Source organism: Myxocyprinus asiaticus, chromosome 6, assembly GCF_019703515.2.
Source record: "Myxocyprinus asiaticus isolate MX2 ecotype Aquarium Trade chromosome 6, UBuf_Myxa_2, whole genome shotgun sequence".
NCBI classification, from domain to species: domain Eukaryota; kingdom Metazoa; phylum Chordata; class Actinopteri; order Cypriniformes; family Catostomidae; genus Myxocyprinus; species Myxocyprinus asiaticus.
This window is the reverse complement of record NC_059349.1, coordinates 43445113-43470924: the sequence shown is the minus strand read 5'-3', so window position 1 is coordinate 43470924 and position 25812 is coordinate 43445113. Positions and strand designations below refer to the sequence as shown.

Sequence of the window (25812 nt, the reverse complement as noted above, 5' to 3'; positions counted from 1 at the left end):
ACAGCCAAAGACGTGCAGTGCATCTGTTTGAGCTGAAACTTTACTAGTAAAAGCACTTCAGATTACTTCTTGATGTTTATAAAATCCAAATTGACCCTATTTACTTTCATAATACATGTTCCTGTTCTTATTGTGCAAACTTCATCAGTGCACGTTATTCCAAAAAATAAATGTTTGTAAAATTTCATCAAAACAATGTAGTAACTTGCTCCACCTTTGAAATGACATTCCTTCTTGGTTGATGTCACAAAGTCCTCCAAGCATGCATGATATAAAGACTACTTTTCATGATCCAGTCAATTACAGATGGAGTCCGACCCATCATTTCTCATTAAATATCCTGTTTTACTTGAAATACATCACATTACGAAAGTAAAACGGGTTGTGAATGCCATTTCATGATGATTTAAAGGTCAACACAGCAGATAGACCCAGACGGAATCAGTCGACTCACATTTTTCACGGCGCTATTGGGCACAATGGTTAAAATGACCACTTGTTTCTTGGCTGGAAATTTTAATATTAAGCTTTGTATGACTGACACAGATTTTTAACCATTAGGCTAGCAGCATCACAAAGATTACTGAAATATCTGACAACCAACTCCGACCACTCAAATGAATGTTTTATATGAGTCAAGACTAATAGTGCAAAATCAAGTTTGTTTTTTGCTGTAATACAACAGGAGATGTAAGGCGCTTACACACTAGAGAAAGCTCTGATGTATCTTTCCCGGATAAGAATGTGTAAGATACGTTTTGACGGTGTGGAATGATCTGTGAGAGAAATCAAGAGGGGAAAAGAGCTGTTCAGGAATTAGTATTTTCCTAGGGTTTTTATAATGGCAGTTTTGGATTTATGAATAAAATAAGGTCTGTAGTAAACATTACTTTAAGATACTTGGACATTAATTATACACAGTCATACCCCAAATGTGAATTTTGAAAAAAGTGATAAAAAAACAAGTATATTGTTAACAAGTTGCTAGATAAGAACTATGACAGCTTTCCGTTTCGTCAGGCACGTTCACTCACATGCTTGTGGTAGTTGTAGACCTTATTTAGCAACTCATTAGCAACATAATGTTTTCCAAAATTCACTTTTGAAAACCCCCATTATAAAAACCCATAGGAAAATCCCAAGGGAACTCATGGCGAATTTTCCTGCCAGGTTTGCCTGCAAATTGCCGTCATTGCTGAAAAGCTCTACACAGCAAATTGTAATGTCTAAAACACAAGTGGCCTAACCTAACCATGACCTAAACCTGCCTGTCTGAGATTCTCATTGGTCAGTGGATGTCTATGCCAGCGTATATTGCAGTTGAAATTTTTCAGCTTTCAAAAGTTAAAACTTTTGGAAAACACTGCCTCTGAAAGTTTTGAATACTGAAAAACCTGAACACAAAACCAAAGTTGGTTTTAAACAAACATTCATTTGTCTAAAAAGCAGTAATACATTTTGCAGGTGTTATGTGCGTGTGTGAGTGTATTACAATTTAGTATATGTCTATGTGTGTGCTTTGCAGTTGAACTTTGATGCTCAAAGGCTGATCCAGAGTCAGTTACTAAACTCCAGGCCTAGAAAACCTGCTCCAATATACAGTACAATACATAATAACAATACCATATTTAATTCAGTTTGTGCATCTTCTAAAGTGCTTTTCAAGTAAGGCTCTTCCCAACACTTAGGCTCTTCCCATTGGTTAGCCATGCCCATCACTGGACAGTGCAGGGAGAGTGGATTGGTCCCTGAATGAGTTCATTTGAAGTCAGACTGAAGTGACCCTCACAACAAGCTCGCCTGAGCCTTCCTCCTGTGGGGAGAGCTCAGAGGTCGTGTTCAGGCACATGGAGAGGAGGTGAAGGGGGCATCGAGGCGATGACTCCAGTCGGGTGGTGTGTGAGTGTGTGTTCGAGACTGTATGCGTATTTGTGAGAGGCAGCCACAGGTTACGATGTGGACTGTGTGTGCTGTCCAGGTCTCGGCTTTTATCATAGTTATGAACGTCCCAAAGAAGATTAACTGCTCGCCAACGCATCAGTACATTGTACACAGCACCACCTTCATGAACAATCAGACCTGCAACACACAGATACACATTTTTAGAACACAGTTTGGTGGGGATATTTTAGATTGTGTATTCCACTTCCTGGAAACTCAGAGTATAAATGGTCGATAAAAAGTATAGTTGATAATGAACCATTTTCACAGAGTGTCATGACACATTTCTGTCTTATATTAGCAGCCTAATGTAGCCAACTTTTTCTATTTTTTATTTAATGTACAACAGACCGGTAAATGCATAACATTATTCTTTGTGTTGTATTACCACGGCATTAATTAAAGGTGCAGTATGTAAGATTCAGAAACCCTTGTTATTAATGACACCTGTGGCCGTTAAGTGAACTGCAGCCAGCTACCTGTTGCTCGTGCACACACTCCATAGGGACGTGATGAGCGAGCATCGACCAAAACAATGACATAATGTACAAAGAGACTGAACGTGATCCACCGGCATCATGCTGACAGATGAGGTAGCATAATTAAAATTACACAGTTATGATTGTATTACTACAAACTTTGAGACTAATCTAAAACTACTTATCAGTTAACATAGCATACTGATACACACATACAGCTACATACTACCGAACTATACCAGACAGTTTACTGTTGCACTGCACTGTTAGCTAAAATTACACAGATCAATCCTTATGGCACTATATTTCACATGCTTTGCAGTTATGTAAGCTTACCTGTCCAATAAGAAGAACGCCAAATCAGGGGCGGTTTTGATCCCCAAAACCGAACGAAAGTCCCTCCAGGAATCAAATGCCCTGCTGATGGGGGCCTGGGTAGCTCAGTGGTAAAGAAGCTGGCTACCACCCCTGGAGTTTTCTAGTTCAAATCCCAGGGTGTGCTGAGTAACTCCAGCCAGGTCTCCTAAGCAACCAAACCCTCCCTAGCCCAGTTGCTAGGGAGGGTAGAGTTACATGGGGTAACCTTGTGATCGCTATAATGTGGTTCGTTCTCGGTGGGGCGCGTGGTGAGTTGAGCGTGGTTGCCGCGGTGGATGGGGTGAAGCCTCCACACGTGCTATGTCTCCATGGCAACGTGCTCAACAAGCCATGTGATAAGATGCACAGGTTGACGATCTCAGACACGGAGGCAACTGGGATTCGTCCTCCGCCACCCGGACTGAGGCGAATCACTATGTGACCACAAGAACTTAAAAAGCACATTGGGAATTGGGCATTCCAAGTTGGGAGAAAAAGGAAAAAAAAATGCCCTGCCGATGTTCACTCTAATTTTCGCTCGACCACGATCACATCCCGCTTAGCCAGACAGGATTCAGTAGATAAACTTTTTTTTTTTTTTTTTTTTGGCTTACTCTGAGTTTGTGTAGGAGTTGGTGTTGTGCTGGGAGCCGGACGTTTGCTGGATTCCATCTCTAAGATAACGTTACCTAGTGTTGCAGTTTGTTGAATAGCGGAAGCACTTTGGCAAGGCTCTCGGAAGCGCGCATAAACGTCACATCTTTTGGATTTTCCCGGCAAAAGCGACCCGCTCCCTTCCCATGAAAATCAGTCTACAGGCTTTAATAGGCAAACTAGAAAGTCCGCGAATATTACATTAAAATTTTTACATATTGCACCTTTAAAGAAAAATTTGTCAACACTGCTCCTATGGGGTTTCAAAAACAGCTGCTGAAAAATTATAGTAAATTTGGCATCTTTCTCTCTTTTGACTGTTGTAATTCTCTCTCTTTTTTTTATCTCTTTTGGAAAGTCATGAAAACATAATAATGGATTTTTGCTTTTGCTGTTGGAGCAAATGGAATCGCAAAAATAATACTTGCTCTGGTCTCCTGTGTACATCTATAGAAGTTTACTTCCATGTTCAAAACACGTGAAATGAGAAAAGGGTCTATAGCATATGTATTTATCTGCATAATTTTTCTGTTAACACTTAAAAATAAAGATTCTAAAGGTTCAACAAAGTACACTTTTTCTCTGTATAGGGTTCTTGAGTTGACTATATGGTTCTCTGTCTGGACATTAAAAAAGTTCTTGATGTTACAGTATATTATATGTTCTTTAGATCAGCATATTGGATTATGGGTCCTTTGAGACCAGTGCATGACTGCTATATGCAATTTCCATTCTCCTTTTTGATTTGTAACTAATAGCCCCTAAACAATATGCACAAAAAAATAAATAATTTCTAGAGCAAATAGTCATACATACAGTATGTGGACAGCAGGACTAAGTTATAGAAAGTCAGATTTTTTTAAAATCATCAGTTGTTTATTATGTTTCCAAGAGTGTTGGTTATTCATGTTTTTGAGAAATTACAGACATTACATCAGAAAGAAGCATAATTAATTCTGATTCTAAGTAATGGCCAGCATCATCCAATCACTGCCAACCATGTTAAAATATAATTTTGCATGAAGAATTCTGAATCTATGTACTGATTACCATTGTCCCATGTCTGCCAAACATGTTGAGTTGTCCAAACATCATCTGCAGTCTGAAACTGAACTTTTGGTAGGAAGTTTAGATTGAATGCTCTTCAGCTATAGGATGCTCCCTTGCTCCCTATTTAGTGAATGACTTAACCTCCAGTGTGCTGTCTTTCTGCACTGGTCTCAGAACAGTTTGAAATGCATCTTATTTTCATTCTAACTCTGTATACAGTCTCTGAAAGCAACATTTTCCAGCTTTTGTATGCATCCATTGATATTTTTAATGAAAAGGATCATACAGTCCACGTACATGGTCATTCTGGGGTTTTTTTATTATTATTTTTTCTCCCCTTTTCTCCCCAATTTGGCATGCCCAATTCCCACTGCTTACTAGGTCCTCGTGGTGGCACGGTTACTCACCTCAATTGGGATGGCGGAGGACAAGTCTCAGTTGCCTCCGCTTCTGAGATAGTCAAGCCGCGCATCTTATCACAAGGCTCGCTGTGCATGATACCGCGGAGACTCACAGCATGTGGAGACTCATACTATTCTCCGCGATCCACACGCAACTTACATGGTCATTCTGTTTAATAGCATGCTGTTTCACGATAAATCGCTCTAATTTTAAAAATGGCATATCGGATTAAACTAGAGACTCTAATCTTTTGACTCAAATAGGTTTCAATGTAAAAACTTACCTAGGTTTCTTACCAAATGTCGTTTTGTTGGCGTTTCTCCCAAAGACAAACTCTGCTGTGATCGGCACCATGTTGTTTTGTCAAATGACTATGTACGTCAAAAGTTTAACCCTTTACTGACAGCACACTCTCCTTAAATGAAATTAAATTATGCGTTGAATATAGCGAAGCCAAAATACAATGTCCACGCATGTGGACGCGGGATCACACAAGGTTAAATAATTTATTAACACTAATTTTTGCCGAAGTGCGATAACAAAAATACGAACTTCACTATTCTTCCCATAGACTTTAATTATAAGTGCATTACTTTAAATGTGTTTTTAGTTACCTTCTACAAAATGTGTGACAAAGCCAAAATACAATGTCCACGCATGTGGACGCAGGGTCGCATGAGGTAAGGTCACCAGTAGATAGATGGGTTGTCTAAACCAGGGGTTTTCAAACTGGGTTCCGGGGACTCCCAGGGGGCCACAATGGGGGTGCTAGGGGGTCCGTGGAAAATTTCAGAGAAAAAAAAAAGCGTAAAAAAAAAAAAAAACAAAAAAAACAAAAAAAAAACAGTTAAACAAAATTTGCCATTATTGCCATTTCATTCTGCTTTCTAAAATCTACTAATAAATATTAATCGAATTACAAATTCAGATAAAACTTTTCTTCAGGTTTATATGCCCAACATTACTCTAAAAGTGGGTAGTAAAAAGACTGTCAACATAATACAAAGTAAACTTTTAACAGATAATGCTTTAACAATTTCTTTTGGCTGTTACAATACTGTAAATGACAATATAAACGGCAACTATTTAATTTTGCCAACAATGTGTCACACTTTCTATTTTTCACAAAGAATATAAATATATTCTATTTATACATTAAAATATAAAACTGCCTTTATATTTAAGCAAGGGAGTCCCTCATAAGGCAGTCATTATATCTGGGGGTCCTTGCATCAAAAAGTTTGAAAACCCCTGGTCTAAACAACTGGAGAATAAATAGCATTTAATAGAACTTAAAAAGGTTCTCCTATATGGCATCAAACTGTAAAACTCTTTTTGGTTCTAATAGAAACGTTTAGTTTTATGAGAGTGGCTTCTTTGTGCTGATCATCTGTTTTTCAACATCTCACTTAATGAATCAATCCATCCATTCTCAGAATAGAAGCAAGTAGAAAAAATAAAGAAACGTTTTCTACTTTCACTCTTTTTCAGGCCATGTCCACACACTGATACGTTTTAGTTTGGAAACACATTGATTTTGCTACATTTACGCCTACACTACAATGGCGTGTCCCTTCACCGAAAACGGAGACTTTTGAAAATGCTCTTCACAACTGCATACTTTGCTTAAAATAATGATGTTAGGATACTGAAAATGGAGGTTTCAAACTTAAACAGATTAGTGTGTACATGGCCCCCGTTTCTCTCCCTGTATAACAAATAACAGTAGTACCACACCTCCACAGCACATACAAACATACGCAGAGAAAATATATGGCTGATTGAGTGTAGATACAGTATTTGTGTCTCACCAATACACACAAGGTCCATGACTGCATACATGCCGTAGCAGATCTGGAAAAGGAGGTCACTTCGTTGCCATAGTGCCTCAGGACTCAGTGCTGACCACAGCAGCCACGACACACTGGCCAATAGGAAGATGCCACCCAGCAACACTGCAATGACCTGCACCTTCTCCACCAAAGTCATTGTGACTGCCTGCCACTGGCAAAACACACAAACAAACACATTTAATGTTTTGTTCACATAACAGCTTTAATGAATATAGAATACAGGTCTGTTTTTCAGAAGGGCCTGTTTTGTGCATATACAGCATATGTATAATTTTGGCAGAATATGATAATGCTGAAAATGGCTGATTACATATACGATGGTCAATATTATAAATCCAATCTGCCTGATATGTTTTGCATGTGGCATTTTTGGGCTGCTGCCTGCAATTTTTTCACACTCAAATTTAAAAGCTTACCATTTACACATACTGTGGACTAACTGCAAAAAAAAAATGGTCTCATTGTTTCATATCTGAAATGTAGATGGCCCTCTAATGCATTTTAGCCCTCACAGATGTGCTCGTCCATAGACATTCAGTCTAATTTCAGTTCACGCACCCCCTTTATTGTTTCATTGAATATCTCAGCCTCTGAGTGGACTAGAAGCTCAATCTATAAAAATCTAGCCATTAGAAAGCTAAGCCTCCCCTTTGCGATTATGTATAACATTTTATCATCATCTCAAGATGGCGCTGATTGCGACGCAAATGTTTTCAGGCCTTATTTTGTTGTTTTATGTAACATAAATGCAGAAATGATGGTTTTATATATATGAAAAGTTCAGATTCTAAGCTTTCGAACGATACCACATATGACTTATGTATTCGGAGACTTGAACATTTTAAGTGTAAACTTTTTTTGCGACATAGCATCCCTCCTTTTGGACCCCCCAGCAGGCCGCAGAGTTCCCGCAAAAGCTCAAGTATAGAATTTTACATGCTTCAAACAAAAGCATGCATCAAAATTAGAAAAGATGGATGAATTTTAAGTGCTTAAAATGCCAGTAATTAAATAAAAATGATTCCAGTCATTTTCAAAAATGGCAGGAAAATATGCCAGTAAATTTTTTTTTAAATGGGCCAACTGATATGCAAAAATCGATATTGTGACAGATATATTTTGCATCTCTTAGCATGTATGTGTATATAAAGATTTGTATACATGTTTGTGTATGCATTTACCTGCTGTGGGGGCTTGATATGTATGGGTAGAATGTTGAATCTGTAGTTACAGAGTTCACAGGTCCAGGAGCCCTTCTCACTGATCCATTTGAGCAGACACTGCTGATGGGCATGTCGAACAGAACCAGCACAGCGGCACGGGCTCAGCAGCTCACCCTGTAACCAATCACAACACACACCACATACACAGATATATCACTCAGACACATATAACACACAAAGATAAAACACAGACCATTTGAAAGCTGTTTGACTGGAGATCCTCCATGTATGACTTCCAATAGAAATAAAATATTATCAAAAACTAGGGGGAGATGTGTGTCTTTGCATCCTCTACTGTTGGGTTGAGCATTAAGGGTGTGGAACCATGAACAAGGGAGCAGATGAATTCAAAGCCAAAGTCTGTCTCCTGAATGAGAAGAACAAGTGAAATCAATGAAACATAATATGAATAATGACAGAGATTCAGTTTGGTATGAGTGGAAAGGAAATGATTCATCTGTGGATTCATGAATAATTTCAGAAACATCCTCATTTAGAACTATAATGAGTCTAAAGACAGAGTGGAACACAAACACACACACAAACACACACTCACACTCAGAGAGAGACAAGGCGTCTTGAGGAAGCACATTAGCTGCAGGAAGTGAAAAGCATTAGAGATGAAAGGATGAAACAAGCAGCAGGTATTCTAATGGATCTGACATCTCACCAATACACACACACACACACACACACACACACACACACACACACACAGACACACACTCAAACTGTACAATATATCAGTTCAAAGCATCAGGAATGTTTGATCTCAGGTTTCTTGTATTCTAATAACTGTATTAATAATGTAGGCTGTCTTTTTATAAATCTAAAATATGTTTATATTTATGCAAGTTTATATGGATAGCCTAAGGTTTATATTGTTCTCCCCCGAATGTCCTAACGCTCTTCAACAGCAGGATATTTCAATGAACCACTGACTCTGTTATACCTGTATGTTATCCGTAGAAGCGCATACTTTTTGTTCGATCCTTGTCCACGGTGCTGAATTTACAGATAATAACGTGTACTCTTCACACAGGACGCATTCTTTAATTAAAAACAGAAATAGCTGCAAATGAATAGAACGGTCCTCACAACGCGTTTTAAAAAGTGTTGACGCACGTCTTAAAATGCAATGCTCATAGAGCGAGACACTGAAAAAACAGCGATGGTCAAATATGCCGGTCTGACGCATGTGTACATAAACCAACAAGGTGTTGTAAGCGATTTTAGCCGTTCTGGAACTTCCACAAGGCCCAGCTGTTGAAAAAGACACGCCCCCTCTTTCCAAAACAACGCCCTCTAAAGATAGGTTGAGACCTCACCTTCTCACCGTTGTCAAAACAGTAGCAAAATAACGCTGACAACTGTTATGAATCTAAAGATGGCATTAAACCTGAATTAATCGCTTCAACTACTACACTTTGAGAATGCGCAAGATGATGTAAAGTCCTGCGGTCAATTTTTTGTTTATTGTTAACACAGTCTAATGCTGTCACAGAGACTAGTGAGATATCTCAGGACACTTATTTTGGTGATATATTTCAGGGAGAAGGAACATTTTCTGCATATCATTCCATTAAAAAAAATCGCTTACAGCACCTTTAAGAAATAGCATTTTAGTCAGGGGCCGTTCACACCGAATACGTTTGTGCGTACGTCTGTGGTCTTTTCCCGTTGTTTTTCCTATATAAACATGCACTAGATGGATGTCTTTGACCGCTGCGCCACGTCTCGCTGTTTTTCAGCGTCACGCAAAGGAGTGCCACATTTTTTCGACGCCGTGTCAGGTATAAAATTAAAATAAATTTAAAAAAAAAACGAGACACCTGCTTACTCTTACATGTATTGCGCTGCGTCTGGCCTTTTAAGCCCAAGAACGTGCTCGTCTGAACGACCCCTTACCTGTTCGGCTCCTTGGAAGCAAATCCGACAGCCTGGGGTCGGGACGCAGCTCTCGTTGCTGCAACTGGAACCCACGGTTTCCGTTTTCCCCGCTCTCTGCTCCTCGAGAGGTCTGTCCGCCCCTGCACGCGCACCATCCTCGCTCTCGATCTCCGTGTCTGGAACAACCGCCCCCGGTGTTTGAGCTCCAGCGCCCGACTGTAGGTCATCCTCGCCGAGCTCGGCGTCACACCCCACCACCGTTTCGACCTGACACTGTGCGGTGATGACAGTCACCGTGGCGCCTCCCGGTGGCTCTTCCACCGTTTGCTCGTGCAACGGACCCGCCTCTGCGTGCACATCCATGAATGACGGCACTAAAACCAGAATGAAACAGCACAATTTGGAGTTATAGCTCTTAAGAGCCTCTGTCAGATTTCCCACAACCCCTATTCTGTCCTCTGGGACGCAGGTTGTATCGTCTGGCCATAGATCTGTATCTCAAACCGCATGTATTCTTAAAAGTTGCAGATGCCCAGGCTGTGTGGCGCGCTGTGCTCGGTGTCTAGTTGGCTGAAAGCGGCTTCTCCCCGAAAGACACATTTCCATCCGGGCGCGGTGCTGGAACACCGAGCAGTTGAGATATAAAACACGCATAACCACAGTCTCCCTTCACAAAAGCATGAAATACGCCGATTACAACGGCTTGAGTGTGGCAAATGCGTGAGTGTTGCACGGCGCGCAAGGATGGACGACGATGCTGTATATAAGAAAGTCGTTTGGGTAAATGTTCCATATGATTGATCATTTAACCTGCAAGCCACCCGCCCTGGAGGCACGCGCTCTGTCTGCAGCACGGACTGACTTAAAAGATTTACCATAGTAACCATAGCCATTATAAAATAAAACTGTGGCAACGTGGTATTATACCTAATACCATAATATAGCCACCACTGCCATAAAAAAAATTAACAAAATGACTAAAAGAATGTGAAAAGGTATTACGTGTAAACTTATTACTTTCAAGCTCCAAAAAGGACCTAAAGGCAATCCATACAACTCAAGTGCTTTAAAGTAATACGATCGCTTTGTGTGAGAAACATTTTAAAATCTAAGTCCTTATTCACTATAAATATTGATATGCAGATATGTTTTGAGTTGTAATTATGCCTTCAGAAACATAATAGGCTTGACAGTGACATGGTCAATGGTACAGTTTATTTAGTCATGAAAAAAACTTTTATTCTGATATTTCTACAGATATCCCCTTTTCAATTATCAGAGTTTATATAAATAATAATAATAATAATAATTATTATTATTATTATTATTATTATTATTATTGGTTATGATATTACAGTAGTAATAGTTGGCAAAATGCTGCAGGGCCACAGGTTTCAGTTCAGGTTTCCCTTACATCTTACATTTCCATTTCCATTTATTCATTTGGCAGAGGCTTTTATCCAAAGCGACTTACAAAAGAGGAAAACATAAGCGAATCATCTTAAGGAGACAGTGGTATGAAAAGTGCTGTATTACAAAGTATCACTAGCATCTGAATAGTATTCAAAACAGAATAAAGTGCAACAGGAAATGTTTTATTTTTTTTAGTGACTGGTTAAGTGCTCATGGAAAAGATGTGTTTTTAGTCAGTTTTTGAAGACAGAGAGTGAGTCAGCTTCACGGATGGAGTTCGGAAGGTCGTCCCACCAACGTGGTATGATGAAGCTGAAAGTCCGGGAGAGTGTTTTGGTGCCTCTTTGTGTTGGTACAACAAGGCGACGTTCCTTAGCCGACCGCAGGCTTCTAGTGGGCGCATAGCTCTGCATAAATGATTTTAGGTATACTGGAGCAGACCCAGTGACTGTTCTGTATGCCAGCATCAGAGCCTTGAATTTGATACGTGCATCATCTGGTAGCCAGTGGAGAGAGATGAGGAGAGGTGTAACATACGCTCTCTTTGGTTCATTAAAGACCAGACGTGTTGCTGCATTCTGGATCATTTGCAGGGGTCTAATTGCACATGCAGGGAGGCCTGCAATGAGAGCGTTACAGTAGTCCAGTCTAGTTATGACAAGTGACTGGACAAGCAGTTGTGTGGCATGTTCAGAGAGGAAGGGTCTTATCTTCCTGATATTGTAGAGTGTAAATCTACATGATCTTGCGGTCTTTGAGATGTGGTCTGTGAAATTTAGCCTGTTGTCGATGGTTACCCCTAGATTTCTGACCGATTTGGAAGGCGTTACTGTAGTTGCACCCAGCTGCACAGTGATGTTGTGTTCAACAGCAGGGTTGGCTGGAAAGACAAGGAGTACGGTCTTGGCTGGGTTGAGTTGCAGGTGGTGCTCCTTCATCCAGGATGAGATGTCTGCCAGGGAGGCAGAAATTCGAGCAGTCACTGTGGTGTCGTTGGGCTGGAAAGACAAGTAGAGTTGCGTGTCATCAGCGTAGCTGTGGTAAGAGAAACCATGTGCCTGAATGATGGGTCCCAGTGATGTTGTGTATATAGAGAAGAGAAGTGGCCCAAGCACTGATCCCTGAGGTACCCCAGTAAGTAGCTGATGTGGCTTGGATACCTCACCTCTCCAGGCTACCTTGAAGGACCTACCTGAGAGATAGGAGTTAAACCAGTCAAGCACAGTTCCTGTGATGCCCAGAGGGTAGAGTAAGATCTTGTTTCTGATACAGATTAGAGCTTCATGAATAACTTCCAAATACAGTGCTTAACCTACTAATATACTAAAATCTTAATTTCTAAAAAAAAAAAAAAAAAAAAACTCTCATAGACAGAGACAGTCGTCAGATTAATGTATTACAAAGAGCTGCGAAAAAAGCTTCCAAAATAATAATAAACTTTATTGCAACATTCCATAAAAAACATTTAAAGCCTAAAATGCCCCAAAATGTATCTGTAAATTCAACAGCACTGCTTATATTCTATAAGCAAGTCCTGACTAAGCTCTACAGTGTACAATTAGTACAAAAAGACATAATGATGCATAATAAGTTCTCTTAAGGCCAGAGCCCTTATCAAAACCACAAAAGTTGCTGTCCTCCTCTCATTGAATGAAGATTCAGACTAAAAAGGTCTAGCAAAAGCATTCATTTTTTTATATATATATATATATATATATTTGCATTGTGAAATAAGTGCTAAAATTTATCACCGGTGTATTTAAACGAATGAAGTACGCATATGTTATCTTTTCAAATAACTTGTGAGTAGGCAAAAGAGCGGGGAGAGAGTAGTCTGAATTGGGTTCTAGCATGTCCTGCTAGCTCACACATTGAACTCATAGCGCCAGCCGCGAGCATTTCCAAGTCTGCGTGGATCGCATCAGTTGGTTTGCTTTACATTGAGCAACTACCAACGTCTTGTGCGATTACACCGCACAGTGACCCATGTTTTCTGGGCACTCGCTCACCTTTTCAGACAATGTCCCGTTAAGACAGCGATTGGCTCTTATCTCAGACCTTTTCAGACAATGTCCCGTTAAGACAGCGATTGGCTCTTATCTCAGACCTTCCCCGAGGTTAATCGATGAGTGATAGACACTCCGTTTGTGACCTCTACAGTAAGCTTCCTACCGCTCCGATCAAATAGGGAGTTTACGTAGCTCATAAACTCTCTATAAAGGGAAATACTTTTCATCTGTGGTACCATGTTACATTTATTTATTTATTTATTTATTTATTTATTTATTCTAAACCGCTAAACAGTGTTAATACAAAGAATATCTCTTTGAGGCTGACATGTTTTGTATGTTGGACGTATGCATTATTTTCTCTAAAACAATTAAAATTACTCGTTTAAACTGTCGAGGTGGGGTATATGTAAATTACTGCGCTGTGATTGGTCAAACCATTACATTCAGACGTTAGCGCCTCATGAGAGTTAAGGATTTAATCCATTTGTAGTTTTACTGCAACCCTCCTGTTCTTTTGATATTGACCTTACTGTCTTTATGTGCAGGGACTCAGAGAAACCAATGATTTAAGTGTAAAAATAAGTTATATTCCCGTAAAATTATTTCAAAATGTTCCTGTGATATAATCAAAACTCAGAAGGCAGATATTAATGTCCCCATGAAGTGTCTTGAAAAGCACAGCTTACATTACACTATTTCCTACTGAAACATGAAGACAACAAAACTTGTTGAAGAACAGCTCGAGCCATTTTTTAAAATAGCCAATAAGCGCAGTCATACTGATACACACCCTGTGATATTATCAAAACTCAGAAGGCAGATATTAATTAACCTTTAACCGGTGGCTTTTATCACAAAGTAGGCATGCACTTTTCAGAAATATGACTGGTAACAAAAATAGTAATGTTGCTTTTGTTTGTGGTCAATTTACAGTAACCCTGTTAAAAAACTAGGGATGTACCAATACCACTGTTTTCTCTTCCGATCTGATTGCGATATCTGAAATCTCAGTATCGGTCGACACCGATCCCGATCCGATACCAGTGTTGTTGTTTTTTTTTTTGCATAACCAGTTTAGAATATCTTTACATTATTGTGTGGAACTAACTAGGGGTACTCTGTAATATGTAAAGGAACACGAACCTCTAACTACACATTATTTCAATAGAAATGTATAGCTTATTAAGAAACACTTTATTGTTAACTAGTCAGCTGGATAGTGTAGCAGCAAAATTAACAGTAATTCAAGTCTAAGGGCGTTTTCACACCTGGCTCATTTGGAGTGTTTGTTTCGGAACGTGGCGCGTTTTCTCCCTTGGTTCGGTTCGTTTAGGCATATATGAACACGGCAATCACACTCGGATCCGCACCAAAACAATCGGTCAAGACCACCTGAACGAGGTGGCCTCAGACCGATTGCACACGAACTCTGGAGCAGTTCCCTTGTGGTGAGAATGCAAACCGACCCAACGAACCAAACAATATCCCTATAAAAACCATGAACATAACTGAGAGATCTTTGGAGAAGACATATGATGATCAGCACTTCTCTGTAATTCATCATCAAAAAGTGGATATAGCCTTTTGGCAACTATACTGTATTAGATATAATTGCATGTTTAAAATATGAGCTGTTTTATAATTCCTGAGGTAATTTTAGTACGATTGTTTCTCTCTTTTGGATAGCGGCAGAGCACAGGTAGGACGGCTTTAGCAACTTTTTCTTGAGTTACCTAGTATGTTACCTAGCATGTTTCCTAGTATGTTCCTGTGTTTGTAGTTGATAGATTATTTGGTTCTTTGCATTTCTCCACATTGTTCTGTATCTCCATCACCTTCATTAAAAGCCTGCATATAGATCCATCGTCTCCCATCTCATCTCTGCTACAAACCGTGACAATTATAAGTGAACTGAACGATTGAGCATCAACATCTGAGATGTTGTTCGTGAGTAGCGCTCAATATTGTGCACCGCATGAAGGCTAGCCATGAGTGTGTGTGTGTTTCAACAGAGCAGTGCCATTCACTGCGTGCTTTTTTTTATATTTATTTATTAAACAGCTTTTTGTGATTCACAGAGCTACCGCACGTCTTCAAGTGGCTTTGGATCAAATGCATGAGTCATATGAACTAAGTATGAAAGTCATTTTTGGAGCTTGACAGTAATGAATATGACTAGCGCACAGTATCGGATTTGGATCAGGCTCGTCGGACCAATACCCGATCTGTCTAAATTGACAGTATCGGAGCCAATACCGATCCAGGTATTGGATCGGTGCCATCCCTACAAAAAAAATGCATTGTAGAAAGATACAACAAAACAGATCGCCAAATCTTGTTGCTATAAAAAGCATCTTCTTTGCACTAATTAAATACTAACATACAGTTTATGGGCATCACTGCAGCGTGTTTATTATGTTTATTTAGAGTCCCACAGTAACCCTACACTAACCCCTACCCCTAAACCTAACTGAGATGAAGGGAACGAGACATTGCTGTAAGCACTATGGGGAAGTGTCCTTCACACGACCTTGTTGAAACCCTTATACAATCATGCCAATCTTCTGATTGGCAGTGGTGTCTGAGCCCCGCACATTTAGGTGTGTAGTAAGACTATATAAGTGGGTGCTCAGTCACTATTTCTTCAGAATTTTCTGACAGAGGGACAAGAGTGAGTCACTTGTATTATAAAACTCTGAAGTAGTAGTGTGGCCAGCTTTCGCAATGTCTTGTTCCCTTCATCTCAGGGAACCGAGCTTACTTGTGTAACCAGAGACATTCCCTTTCAGTTCAGTTCACTCGACATTGATGTAAGCACTATGGGGAATGATATCCCATCATGCTGCACTATGCAACATTACACTCCCAAAGTTATGACACTAAATAGATATATTCATAAGGAGCCACAGGCTGATGACTTATAAGTCATATCAAAGTGTTTATGAATAGTCCCACGTGGCGGACGCCAGATGGAAACTAATGTAGTCTGGGATCTATATGAACCGTATAGATATACACAGTACTGAATATTATCCCTCTCACAACAAGGTTGGGAAAGTAGATTTTATTTCTTATGGGAGTGTTATGACTTCAAAAGTAGCAGTTCAACAGCATATAATTAGGTGGCTGTGTTGATTATAGTTGGTAGCCCACCCATAATAAGGGCTTGGTCTCACCCGCTTGAATATAAGAAGCACTCTATACAGAGAGGACTTGTGAGGACTTGTGAGGAGATGGACGCCACGTCCAGGTTATAAAACCACGCAAATGTGTTTTATGAGGACCATCCTGCTGCCAAACATATGTCCTGTAAGGACATCGTTTGTCCATGCCCATGAAGAGGCCATGCCTCTGGCTGAATGCGCTTTGACACCAATAGGGCAATTCATGCCCTGTGATTCATAAGTGAGGGTGATCAATGATCCAGCGAGAGAGCCTTTGTTTGGAGACGGACATTCCTTTTGTGTGTCCTCCATAACAAATAAAGAGCTGATCTGACAGCCATGTATGCAATGCCCTCACCGGGCATAAAATATGTATAGATTGTTCTTCATCTGAATTAAATGGTGGGGGAAAGAAGGCTTGCAAACGAACCACCAAAGCCCTGAAGGGCATTGATAAAACCTTAGGCACGTAGCCTTTTCTAGGTTTAATGGTGGCTTTTGACAGACCTGGACCAAACTCCAGATTTGAGCTGTCATTCAACAGCACCTGCCTGTCACTCACCGATTTAAATGAGGCCAAAGCCAATAGGAGGGCGGTCTTTATGGAAAGCACCCGCAGCTCAACAAATTCCAATGGCTCGAATGGGGAGCACCATATTTATGTCCCAAGTCGGCCCCAGAGCAGGGTGAGGGGGGTTCAAATGTCTCGCTCTCCTAAGGAACTTTATGACTACATTATGTTTGCCTATCAACGAGCCAGCCTCCAGGGAGTGGTATGCTGAAATAGTCGTTACATAAACCTTGAGCATTGACGGGGCAAGACCAGCGTCCAGCTGCTCTTGAAGGAATGTCAAAATCTCAGCTGTGGCAATTCACCAGGTCTTTACCACGTGAAGAACACCAATTTGCAAACACACACAATTTAAGTGCATAGAGGCGTCTCGTGGATGGTGCTCTAGCCTGTAAAATGGTGTTCATCACCGCTGAGCCAGTTCTGGCTCGTCCAATATGCTCCATTCAGGGGCCACATATGTAGGTTCCACAGCTCTGGCTGGGGATGCCAAATTGTGCCTTGTGCTTGAGAGAAAAGGTCTCTCCCCAGCGATATTTCCCATGGAGGGCCGTCCAGTATTTCTATCATCTCTGGAAACCAGGACTTATTGGGCTATTTTGGTGCAATTAACAGAACTGTTTCCATGTCCTCTCAGACTTTGCTGATGACAGAATGAAAGAGGCACACCGGGGGAAACGCATACTTACATTTTGCCGGCCATTTGTGAACCAGCGCGTCCACGCCCAGTGGGGCATGGGACATGGAGTAGCAGAGGAGACAATGGCTGTTCTCCACAGAGGCAAATAAGTCGACTTCCACTTTGCTGAATATTTCCCAAATCCTCATCACTGTCAGAGGATGAAGTCTCCATTCCCCCTGTTAATGCTCCCTGGTGTGACAACAGATCCGCTCCGAAATTCAGATGGCCTGGGACATGTGTCACACGCAATGAGAGGAGATGACTCCATTGGAGGAGGCGTTGTGTCATGCTCTTTTCATCTGAAAATTTGACCCAGCATAACAATCTGTTGGTAGAAGGCCGGCACTGTCCATGATGCTAGAGCAGCCAGACAGCAGTGAGTCACCATGATGCACATGCACCCGAGGCTCCAGGCACAATGTGGAAAATGCCGCTTGAGCCAGTACTGGAGAGGTCTCATGTGTAACAGATCTAACGGTATGATGGCGGATGCTGCCGCCATAAAACCCAGCATTCTCTAAAATGACTTTAGTGGCAATGTTTTCCCCAGTTTGAACTGAGACAGGCAAGAATGGTCTGTACGCACTCGTTCGTGAGGTGCGCACACATGCTCACGGAGTCGAGACAAACTCCTAAAAAGGAGATTTGCTGGCTGTGGAACAGTGTGCTTTTCGCCCAGTTGACATTTAGACCCAGATTTTCAGATGGCAAAGCAGCAAGTCTCTGTGTTCGCTCAATAGTGCCTCTGATTGGCCTAGTAATAGCCAATCGTCAAGGTAATTCAAAGCAAGCACACCGTTCATTTTCAATGGGGAGAGTGCCGCATCGATACATTTCGTGAATGTGTGGGGAGCCAGTGACAGACCGAAAGAAAGAATTTGAATTGATACGCAGTTCCCTCGAATGCGAATCTCAAAAACCCCCTGTGACGCGGTGCAATTGGTACATGAAAGTATGCGTCCTTCAGATCTATTGACGCAAACCAGTCCTGAGGATGTTTGTGTGATGAGATCTGTTTCTGAATTATCATTTTGAATGGGCGCTTCACGAGCATGGAATTCAAGCATCTCAGATCTAGAATGGGCTGAAGCCCACCATCTTTTTTCGGAATGAGAAAATAACGGCTGTAAACACCGCTGTGTGTGTCACAGTCTAGGACAGTCTCTATCACTTTTTTTGCGAGGAGACTGTGAATCTCTGTGTGCAACACCGACGCATCCTGTGGTTAGACCACAAAATGCCGGTGAAGCGAGGTGGCCGGCATACAAACTGAATCGTATAACTGTGCTTGATTGTTTTTAACACCCAGTCTGACAGTCTGTTCGTGCAGCGGGACAGCGGGCTTATTGAATTGCTCGCTATAGGAGAAAGAGCGCCACTCAGCATAGGGAAGCGGTTGAGCATAGTGTATGAGAGATTTTATGAGATTGTGTGAGTGTCCCGTGTTTGTACAACGGATGCTTTTTCTCTTTTGTGAGAACAACCTCTGTTTGAGTAATACACTTAGAAGCAACATTTTGAACAATGTCCCGTTCCCGATGAACAGTGTAGGACTTTGATGCAGAAGATAACTATGAGAAATTCAACAATTCTACACAGAATAATTTAAATATAGAATCTACACTGACTTTCTCCTGAACTATAAAGAGATTCGGACTTACGCCAGCAAGTCTGGGTGTCATGCATCTGGCAAATCTTAACTGCCGTAAAACAGTGGGGAATCATGGGAAAGGCACAGTGAAGCTCATCTGTCTTTGTTGTTAATCAGATAACCCTTAAACTAACTCATCACATGACTGGCCATTTGCTGAGGGACTACTCTTTTCATGATCGCCAGGGAAACCCATGGAAACCCATTGTTCTTCAAAATAACCAACTCTCCACATTTAAAACTATTATACTAATCATGAGGCATGTTTCCAGCTCATCAGCTCACATTAAGCTTCATTCATAAACAGTTGACATGGACCTTGGCTTTTCTATTTCACTACAATCCAAATACACAGACATGTGTAGGATTATACTGCAAATATGGACAAATGCATCCTATGCAGGTGATAACCCTGACAATTACATTTTTTATAACGTGTAATATATTATCCGTGTTAAAACTAAAAAATTAATTAGTAGGAAGTTTTATCATGCATTATAACTGTAATTTAATAATAAAGTATAAGTATTTGGTATGTAACTGATTGTCTCTTAAATTCCAGAATGATGATGTGAAGTATTTTCGGGTTATTTGCAGTTATAGTTTTCTTATTAAATTCATGATTAAAATGTTCACTTTTTGAGCAGGAAACTGACAAACCTTAGAACAAAGGCCATAAATTAATTATCTTGAGGGGAGGACACTTCAAATACGGGCCCTCTGAAAAGCTGCCTCTGATTGGCTTAGAGCCACTTTGGGGTGTGAACTAACCGAATGGGTTAAATGACCAGCCTGGACAACCCCCTCGAGTTCTTCTCTACTCGATGGCCTTCACACACTTTGACCTCGGTCTCGAGAAGTCCCAAGTTCTCCCTGGCGGGAGTCCTGGCCTCCAGGCTCTGCTTGGTCACTCCACTGAACCAAACAAAGGCATCCTGGAACTGAACCAAGCCAAAGGACTTCAAAGAACTCAACATGCCAAACAACGCACGCAATGCTAGTACAGACCTCCAGACTTTCGCTGAAATCTGGTGCTTTATTTAATATAATTTGAGTAACCCGATCTCAAATCACGGCATATTAAATTAAGTTCTCAGGATTTGTTCAAGGCAAGAACTATTGACTCCATAAAAATTCATTTTCTATTACAGATAATTTTCCATTCATCTTCTGTCAAAGCTCACTTACCAACCCATGTTTATGTTTTTTTGTCTATGTGTTAGTTTAGTTGTGTGTTAGTCAGTTTTATGTTGTAGATTATCCATAAAGTCTTGTTTCTATTCAAAGATGAATTGACTGTAGTATATTTTGTTAAATAATCTCATCACTTGATTTTTCAAAGATCTTGCACCTAAGCTCGGACCATATCTAAAATATATGTGATACTATTTTCAATAAGCCATGAGAATAGTATTACTCCAATAAGTTAATTAATCATAATTCCCTTATTAAAGCTAATTCCTTACAATAGAAATTGTGAGTGGATACAACAAGATGTAATATGATTTTAATGGTGGAGAATTTTATTCAGACAAATAATCTAATTATTTGTCATTTATCTTTCTTATAATGGTTGTCGAACGTGACACGGTACACGGGCATTTTAACCCATACCGTGAACATTTATACTATCAAATTTCCTACAACAGTATTGGGGAAGAGGGGAGAAACACTATGTGCCTCAAAATGAGCCTTCTTCCGCTCTGGGCCGTGAATAACGGCGAGCTCTGGGCTCCTCTTCATGGAGCTGGACATGTCAGGAATGTTTCTGCTGCCCAGCTGGGGTTTTCCTTCGGCGTGTTTTTTCACGCTGAGATGGTGGGTGCTTACGCTTGGGCTACAGTTTGCGTGGCTTTACAGATGGCTCAGTAGTAGCTTTCGGCTGCCCTGGGGCAGCAAGAAATGGATTCTTTGACGGGCGCTGACCAGAATTAGACCAGGAGCGTGCCGAGAAAGGGAAATTTATCATCGCTTGATACTGCTTTTGTGCCGCGATGAAGCACTCTAAAAAGCCTTCCACGGCATTGCTAAAGAGACTGGCTGGCGACACCGGGGTGTCGAGGAGGGCGGCTTTCTCAGCATCATGCATGTCCGTGAGAGTTAGCCAAATATGCTGGTCCAGAACCACCAGGCTGCTCGTCATTTTGCCGATGGCCTAAGCGGTAGCTTTCGTGGCTCACAGTGCCAAATCTGTAGTGATATGGAGCTCTTTGAACAGCTCTGGATTGGGGCCTTGCTCATCCATTTGTTTGAGGAACTTAGCTTGAAAAACCTTGAGCACCGACATGCTGTGGAGTGCTGAACAAGCCTGGCCCGCTGCTGTATAAGCTCTTCCAGTCAGTGTGGATGTCAGTCAGCATGGCTTGATGGGGTGGGTGGGGCGGGATTTTCATTCCATGGCAGTATTATGGCAAGCTAAAACTGCATGTTCTACCAGGGGAAGCTTTTTGTAGCCTTTTTCCTTGCCGTGGTCCACTTTAGTGAGGACGACAGCATCTCTGACCTGAGTGTGTGAAAAGTAGGGTGCACGCCGGGTCTTTGTGAGCTCTGCGTGGACCTCAGGGAAGAATGGTGCGCTCCTCCGGACCACGGTCTGTTGACGATGGCCAGTTTGCAAAAAACATTCATCCAGGCGAGACTTTTTGGGCTCTTCTGGAGGGGACCACTCAAGACCGAGCTTGTCATCCGCCCTTGTGAGGATGCGAAGAAGCTCCTTGTCCTTGGCGTGTGCACGTCCTTCACACTCGCTGGGGGAGGGAAGGAGCGGCAACATCATCCGTGAACCACTCGCCTGTCATGGAGACAGACTGCCCTCACTGTGAGGGCATGAGTCTCAAGACACTTCCCTCGCAAATAGCCCTCATTCTGAGGGACGATTCAGCCTCCTGCACCCTCCCACCCGACTCTTCTGTGACTCCAGAGGGATCACACGAGGAGGCACGGCGGGGCTGCGAGGTCGATCAGGATGAATTTGAGGTGGACCCCATGCCGGCACATGCCCCGCGAGCCCCTCAATCTCCATGTAAAGCGTCTATGCTGATACAGTATGTACATGACAAGCTTTGGCCCTCTGCAGGAACGCATGGCCTCGTCAACATTCAGCAGTTCTGATGCTGGGGATGATGATGCTGTGTCTCTCGCTGCATCTAATGAATAGAGGACATTGTCAGATCTTATGACATGCCATCCCACACGATTGGTTTTTGTCTATAGATCTGAAAGACGTTTACTTTCATGTACAAATTGTACCACATCACAGGACATTTTTGAGGTTCGCGTTCGAGTTGTCCCTGGCTCCTCGAGCGTTTACAAAGTGCATCAATGCGCTACTCAGTGCGGCGAATGCATTTTGAACTGCCTCAATGATTGGCTATTACTGGCCCAATCAAAGGTTCTGTTATGCCAGCACAGAGACTTATTGCTGAGCGAGCGTGAGCTTCTCACGAGCGAGTGCAGTCAGGCCATTCTCCTGTGTCTGTCTCAGTTCAAACTGGGGAGAACACTTCCACTGAAGCTGTTTAAAAATGCATTGGAGTTTACGATGGCGGCATCCACCGTTATTCCATTAGGTCTTTTACACATGAGACCTCTTCAGTGCTGGCTCAAGCACCATGTGCCATGACATGCCTGGCGCCAAAGGCGCATGCACATCGCTATATCACGCCACAGTCTAGCTGCTACAGCACCTTGGACAACTCCTGCTTTCTACCAGCAAAGTGTCATGCTGGGTCATTTTACACAACCGCCTGCATTCAGACCGTTGTATTTCCCAAAAGTCACAAGCACTTTCATTATAATAAAATTTCCTTCCCAACTGGGTTCGTTGAAGGGGTTAATTCATATTATAATGACCATAGTTTATATATATTCTGAGTGTTCCCCTCCTGGCTCACCATCAGGTTCATTCACTTGCAGCATACTCATGTCGGTCACCATCCCGCAGGACTGCGGCATCATGTTTTTCTGAGTATTATTCCTCAGTTCCCTCTCTGGGAGGGTTATGTCATGTAGTGTGGGGTGATGGGACTCTGTTGCCCATAGTGTCAGCGATGCAATGTCAAGAGAACTGAATTGTAAGGGAATGTCTCGATTACCTATGTAACCTCGATTCCCTGAGATAAAGGCAACGAGACATTGCATAAGCTGGCTGCACTACAGACTCAGTTTTTTTTTTTTTTTTTTAGGTGTGAGCGATGCACACTTTGTCCCTCAGTCAGAAAATACCGGACAGCTTCGCACCTAAAAGGGCGGGGCTTAAACACCATAGCCAATAATAGAATTGCCGTTATTGTAGAAGGGTTTCAGCTAGGTCGTTTAGAAGTACACTCCCCATAGCGTCAGCGACGCAATGTCTCATTCACTTCATCTCAGGGAACCGAGGTTACATATGTAACAGAGACGTTTTACTGCAACCCTCGTGTTCTTTTGAGATTGATCTTACTGTCTTTATGTGTGAGGTCCCAGAGAAACCAATGATTTAAGTGTAAAAAAAAATATTTCAAAATGTTCCTGTGATATAATCAAAACCCAGTAGGCAGAAATGAATGACTCTTTAACTGGTCACTTTTACCACAAAATAGGCATGCACTTTTCAGAAATACTGTATGACTGGTATCCAAAATAGTAATGTTGCTTTTGTTTGTGGTCAATTTTCAGTAACCCTGGCAAAAAAACACACTGTAGAAAGATCCTGTCGGTTTGGATTTGTTTTGTTGTATCTTTTTACAATGCATTTTTTGCCAGGGTTAAATTGACCCCATTGACTCCGAGTGAACTGGTGAATTGTTTATCAGTCAGAAAATCTTACCATTTGAAAATAAATAGCATGTAATTTAATTTTGGCATAGGAAATAGTGATAGAAGCTATAAAAAGCATCTTCTTTGCACTAAAATAGTTAGATACTATTTGCACTCCTAATTAAATTCTAACATACAGTATATGGGCATCACTGCAGCATATTTATTATGTTTATTTAGAGTTCCACAGTCACCCTACACTAACCTCTAATCCTAACTCTACCTTTCAAAAATGTAACATGGTTTTACTACAGTAACCATAGTATCACCATGGTATTTTGTAGTAAAATCATAGTAACCACAAAATTAAACATGGTTACTATATTAACACCATATTACTGTAGTAACACTATGGTTATTTGAATTAAAACTATGGTTTCCGCCAAACCCCCCCCCCCCCCAAAAAAAACATGGTTATTACAATATTACTATAGTAAAACCATGGTTAATTTTACCTGGATCAAACTCCCTGACCGTCACCGTGACCAAATCACTGCAAGGCAATCAACCTTTATATTAATTTGTATGTATTATTATAAGTAGTATTAATATATCAGTTTACTCTTAAAAGCTCTTTTATTCTATATGGGTCAGGGGTGCCTAATGGGGCCAGCCATCTTAGCATCACATGACCAGCTGAATATTACTCGCTTAATCTCAGTAACTGCCCTGTTATTGGACACTTTCATTCATGGATTAAATTAATCCTGGTTTACTGTGCATATTGAATTTCTACTATGGCATTGGTAACTGAAAACTGTGTTTGAATGATGCAGCATCCAGGCCACTAGGTGTCAGTGTAAGCCAATGTAAGCCACTTACTGAGTGCACCTTTAATGTTTTTATACCTGGGGTATCTGACGCCCCAAACAGAAGTAATGTAAGAATTTTCATGGATGAATTTTGAAATATGCTATAAAATTAAAATTTTGTTTATGATAATTTCTCGTAAAATCAATTTACGTCATAAATACTTCAATGTTAAGTATGTTTTCTGAGGGGGTCACGTGACGCCATGCAAGAGGCAGATGTGTGAGCAACGAGCTCTGCGCACTTTGCTAAATTTTTAATTATTTTCATGTTATAATCTGGTGAATTTTGATACACCCAGTTACACATTTGCCCTTTGTTGCAAAACATGGCAAAGAAGTCAAAATCCTCGGGCTCTGGAGACATTAAAAGACACTTATGTGTTCAGGATGAAAGCCCTGACAGTCCTTCAGACCGGGGACTCGATTTGGATGCCGCGGCGGGAGAAGGAATCCAGCGTCAGTTGTCCAACATGTCGATGATGTTGACGAAGATTCTCGCTGACTTGGAGGATCTTGATGTAATACGTCGATCAATTACGGCGATGGAAAAAAAATTCTCTGAGTTAGCTACAAGAGTGACTGATGTTGAAAAACGAATCGATTTTCTGGAATCTTTGGAGAGGGAATTAACCACTAATCTGCCCGCGACCAAAGTCGATTTGGAACATCTCCTTGAAAAGCTTGAAGATCTTGAGAATAGAAGCCGCAGGAATAATGTTCGAACTGTTGGAATTCCTGAGCATGAGGAGGGCAGAGATATGGTGAAATTCCTTGAGGAGCTTTTCCCAAGTCTGCTTGACATAACAGGCCACAAGCTGGAAATCGAGCGAGCTCACAGAGTGCCAGCTCACAGATCTGCTG

At 41.3% G+C, this 25812-nt stretch overlaps 1 protein-coding gene across 1 annotated transcript; it reads right to left on the bottom strand.

Annotated features, from left to right (window-relative positions):
• Positions 1-9: 9 nt before the first annotated feature.
• Positions 10-10594, bottom strand: LOC127442383 (E3 ubiquitin-protein ligase MARCHF11-like). Its single transcript, XM_051700370.1, has 4 exons — positions 9868-10594; positions 7918-8073; positions 6695-6887; positions 10-2079 (listed from the first exon to the last, which is right to left on the bottom strand). Exons 1-4 carry the CDS (start codon positions 10210-10212, stop codon positions 1769-1771), a joined length of 1005 nt encoding a protein of 334 aa, XP_051556330.1. The 5' UTR covers positions 10213-10594; the 3' UTR covers positions 10-1768.
• Positions 10595-25812: the final 15218 nt, after the last annotated feature.

Excerpts from the sequence above, each read along its gene's own strand:
- LOC127442383 (XM_051700370.1), bottom strand. The coding sequence starts at position 10,212 with ATGGATGTGCACGCAGAGGCGGGTCCGTTGCACGAGCAAACGGTGGAA. Across the intron at positions 6,888-7,917 it reads ATATCAAGCCCCCACAGCAG|TGGCAGGCAGTCACAATGAC; the intron begins GTAAATGCATAC and ends GTGTTTTGCCAG. Across the intron at positions 2,080-6,694 it reads CATGGACCTTGTGTGTATTG|GTCTGATTGTTCATGAAGGT; the intron begins GTGAGACACAAA and ends TGTGTGTTGCAG.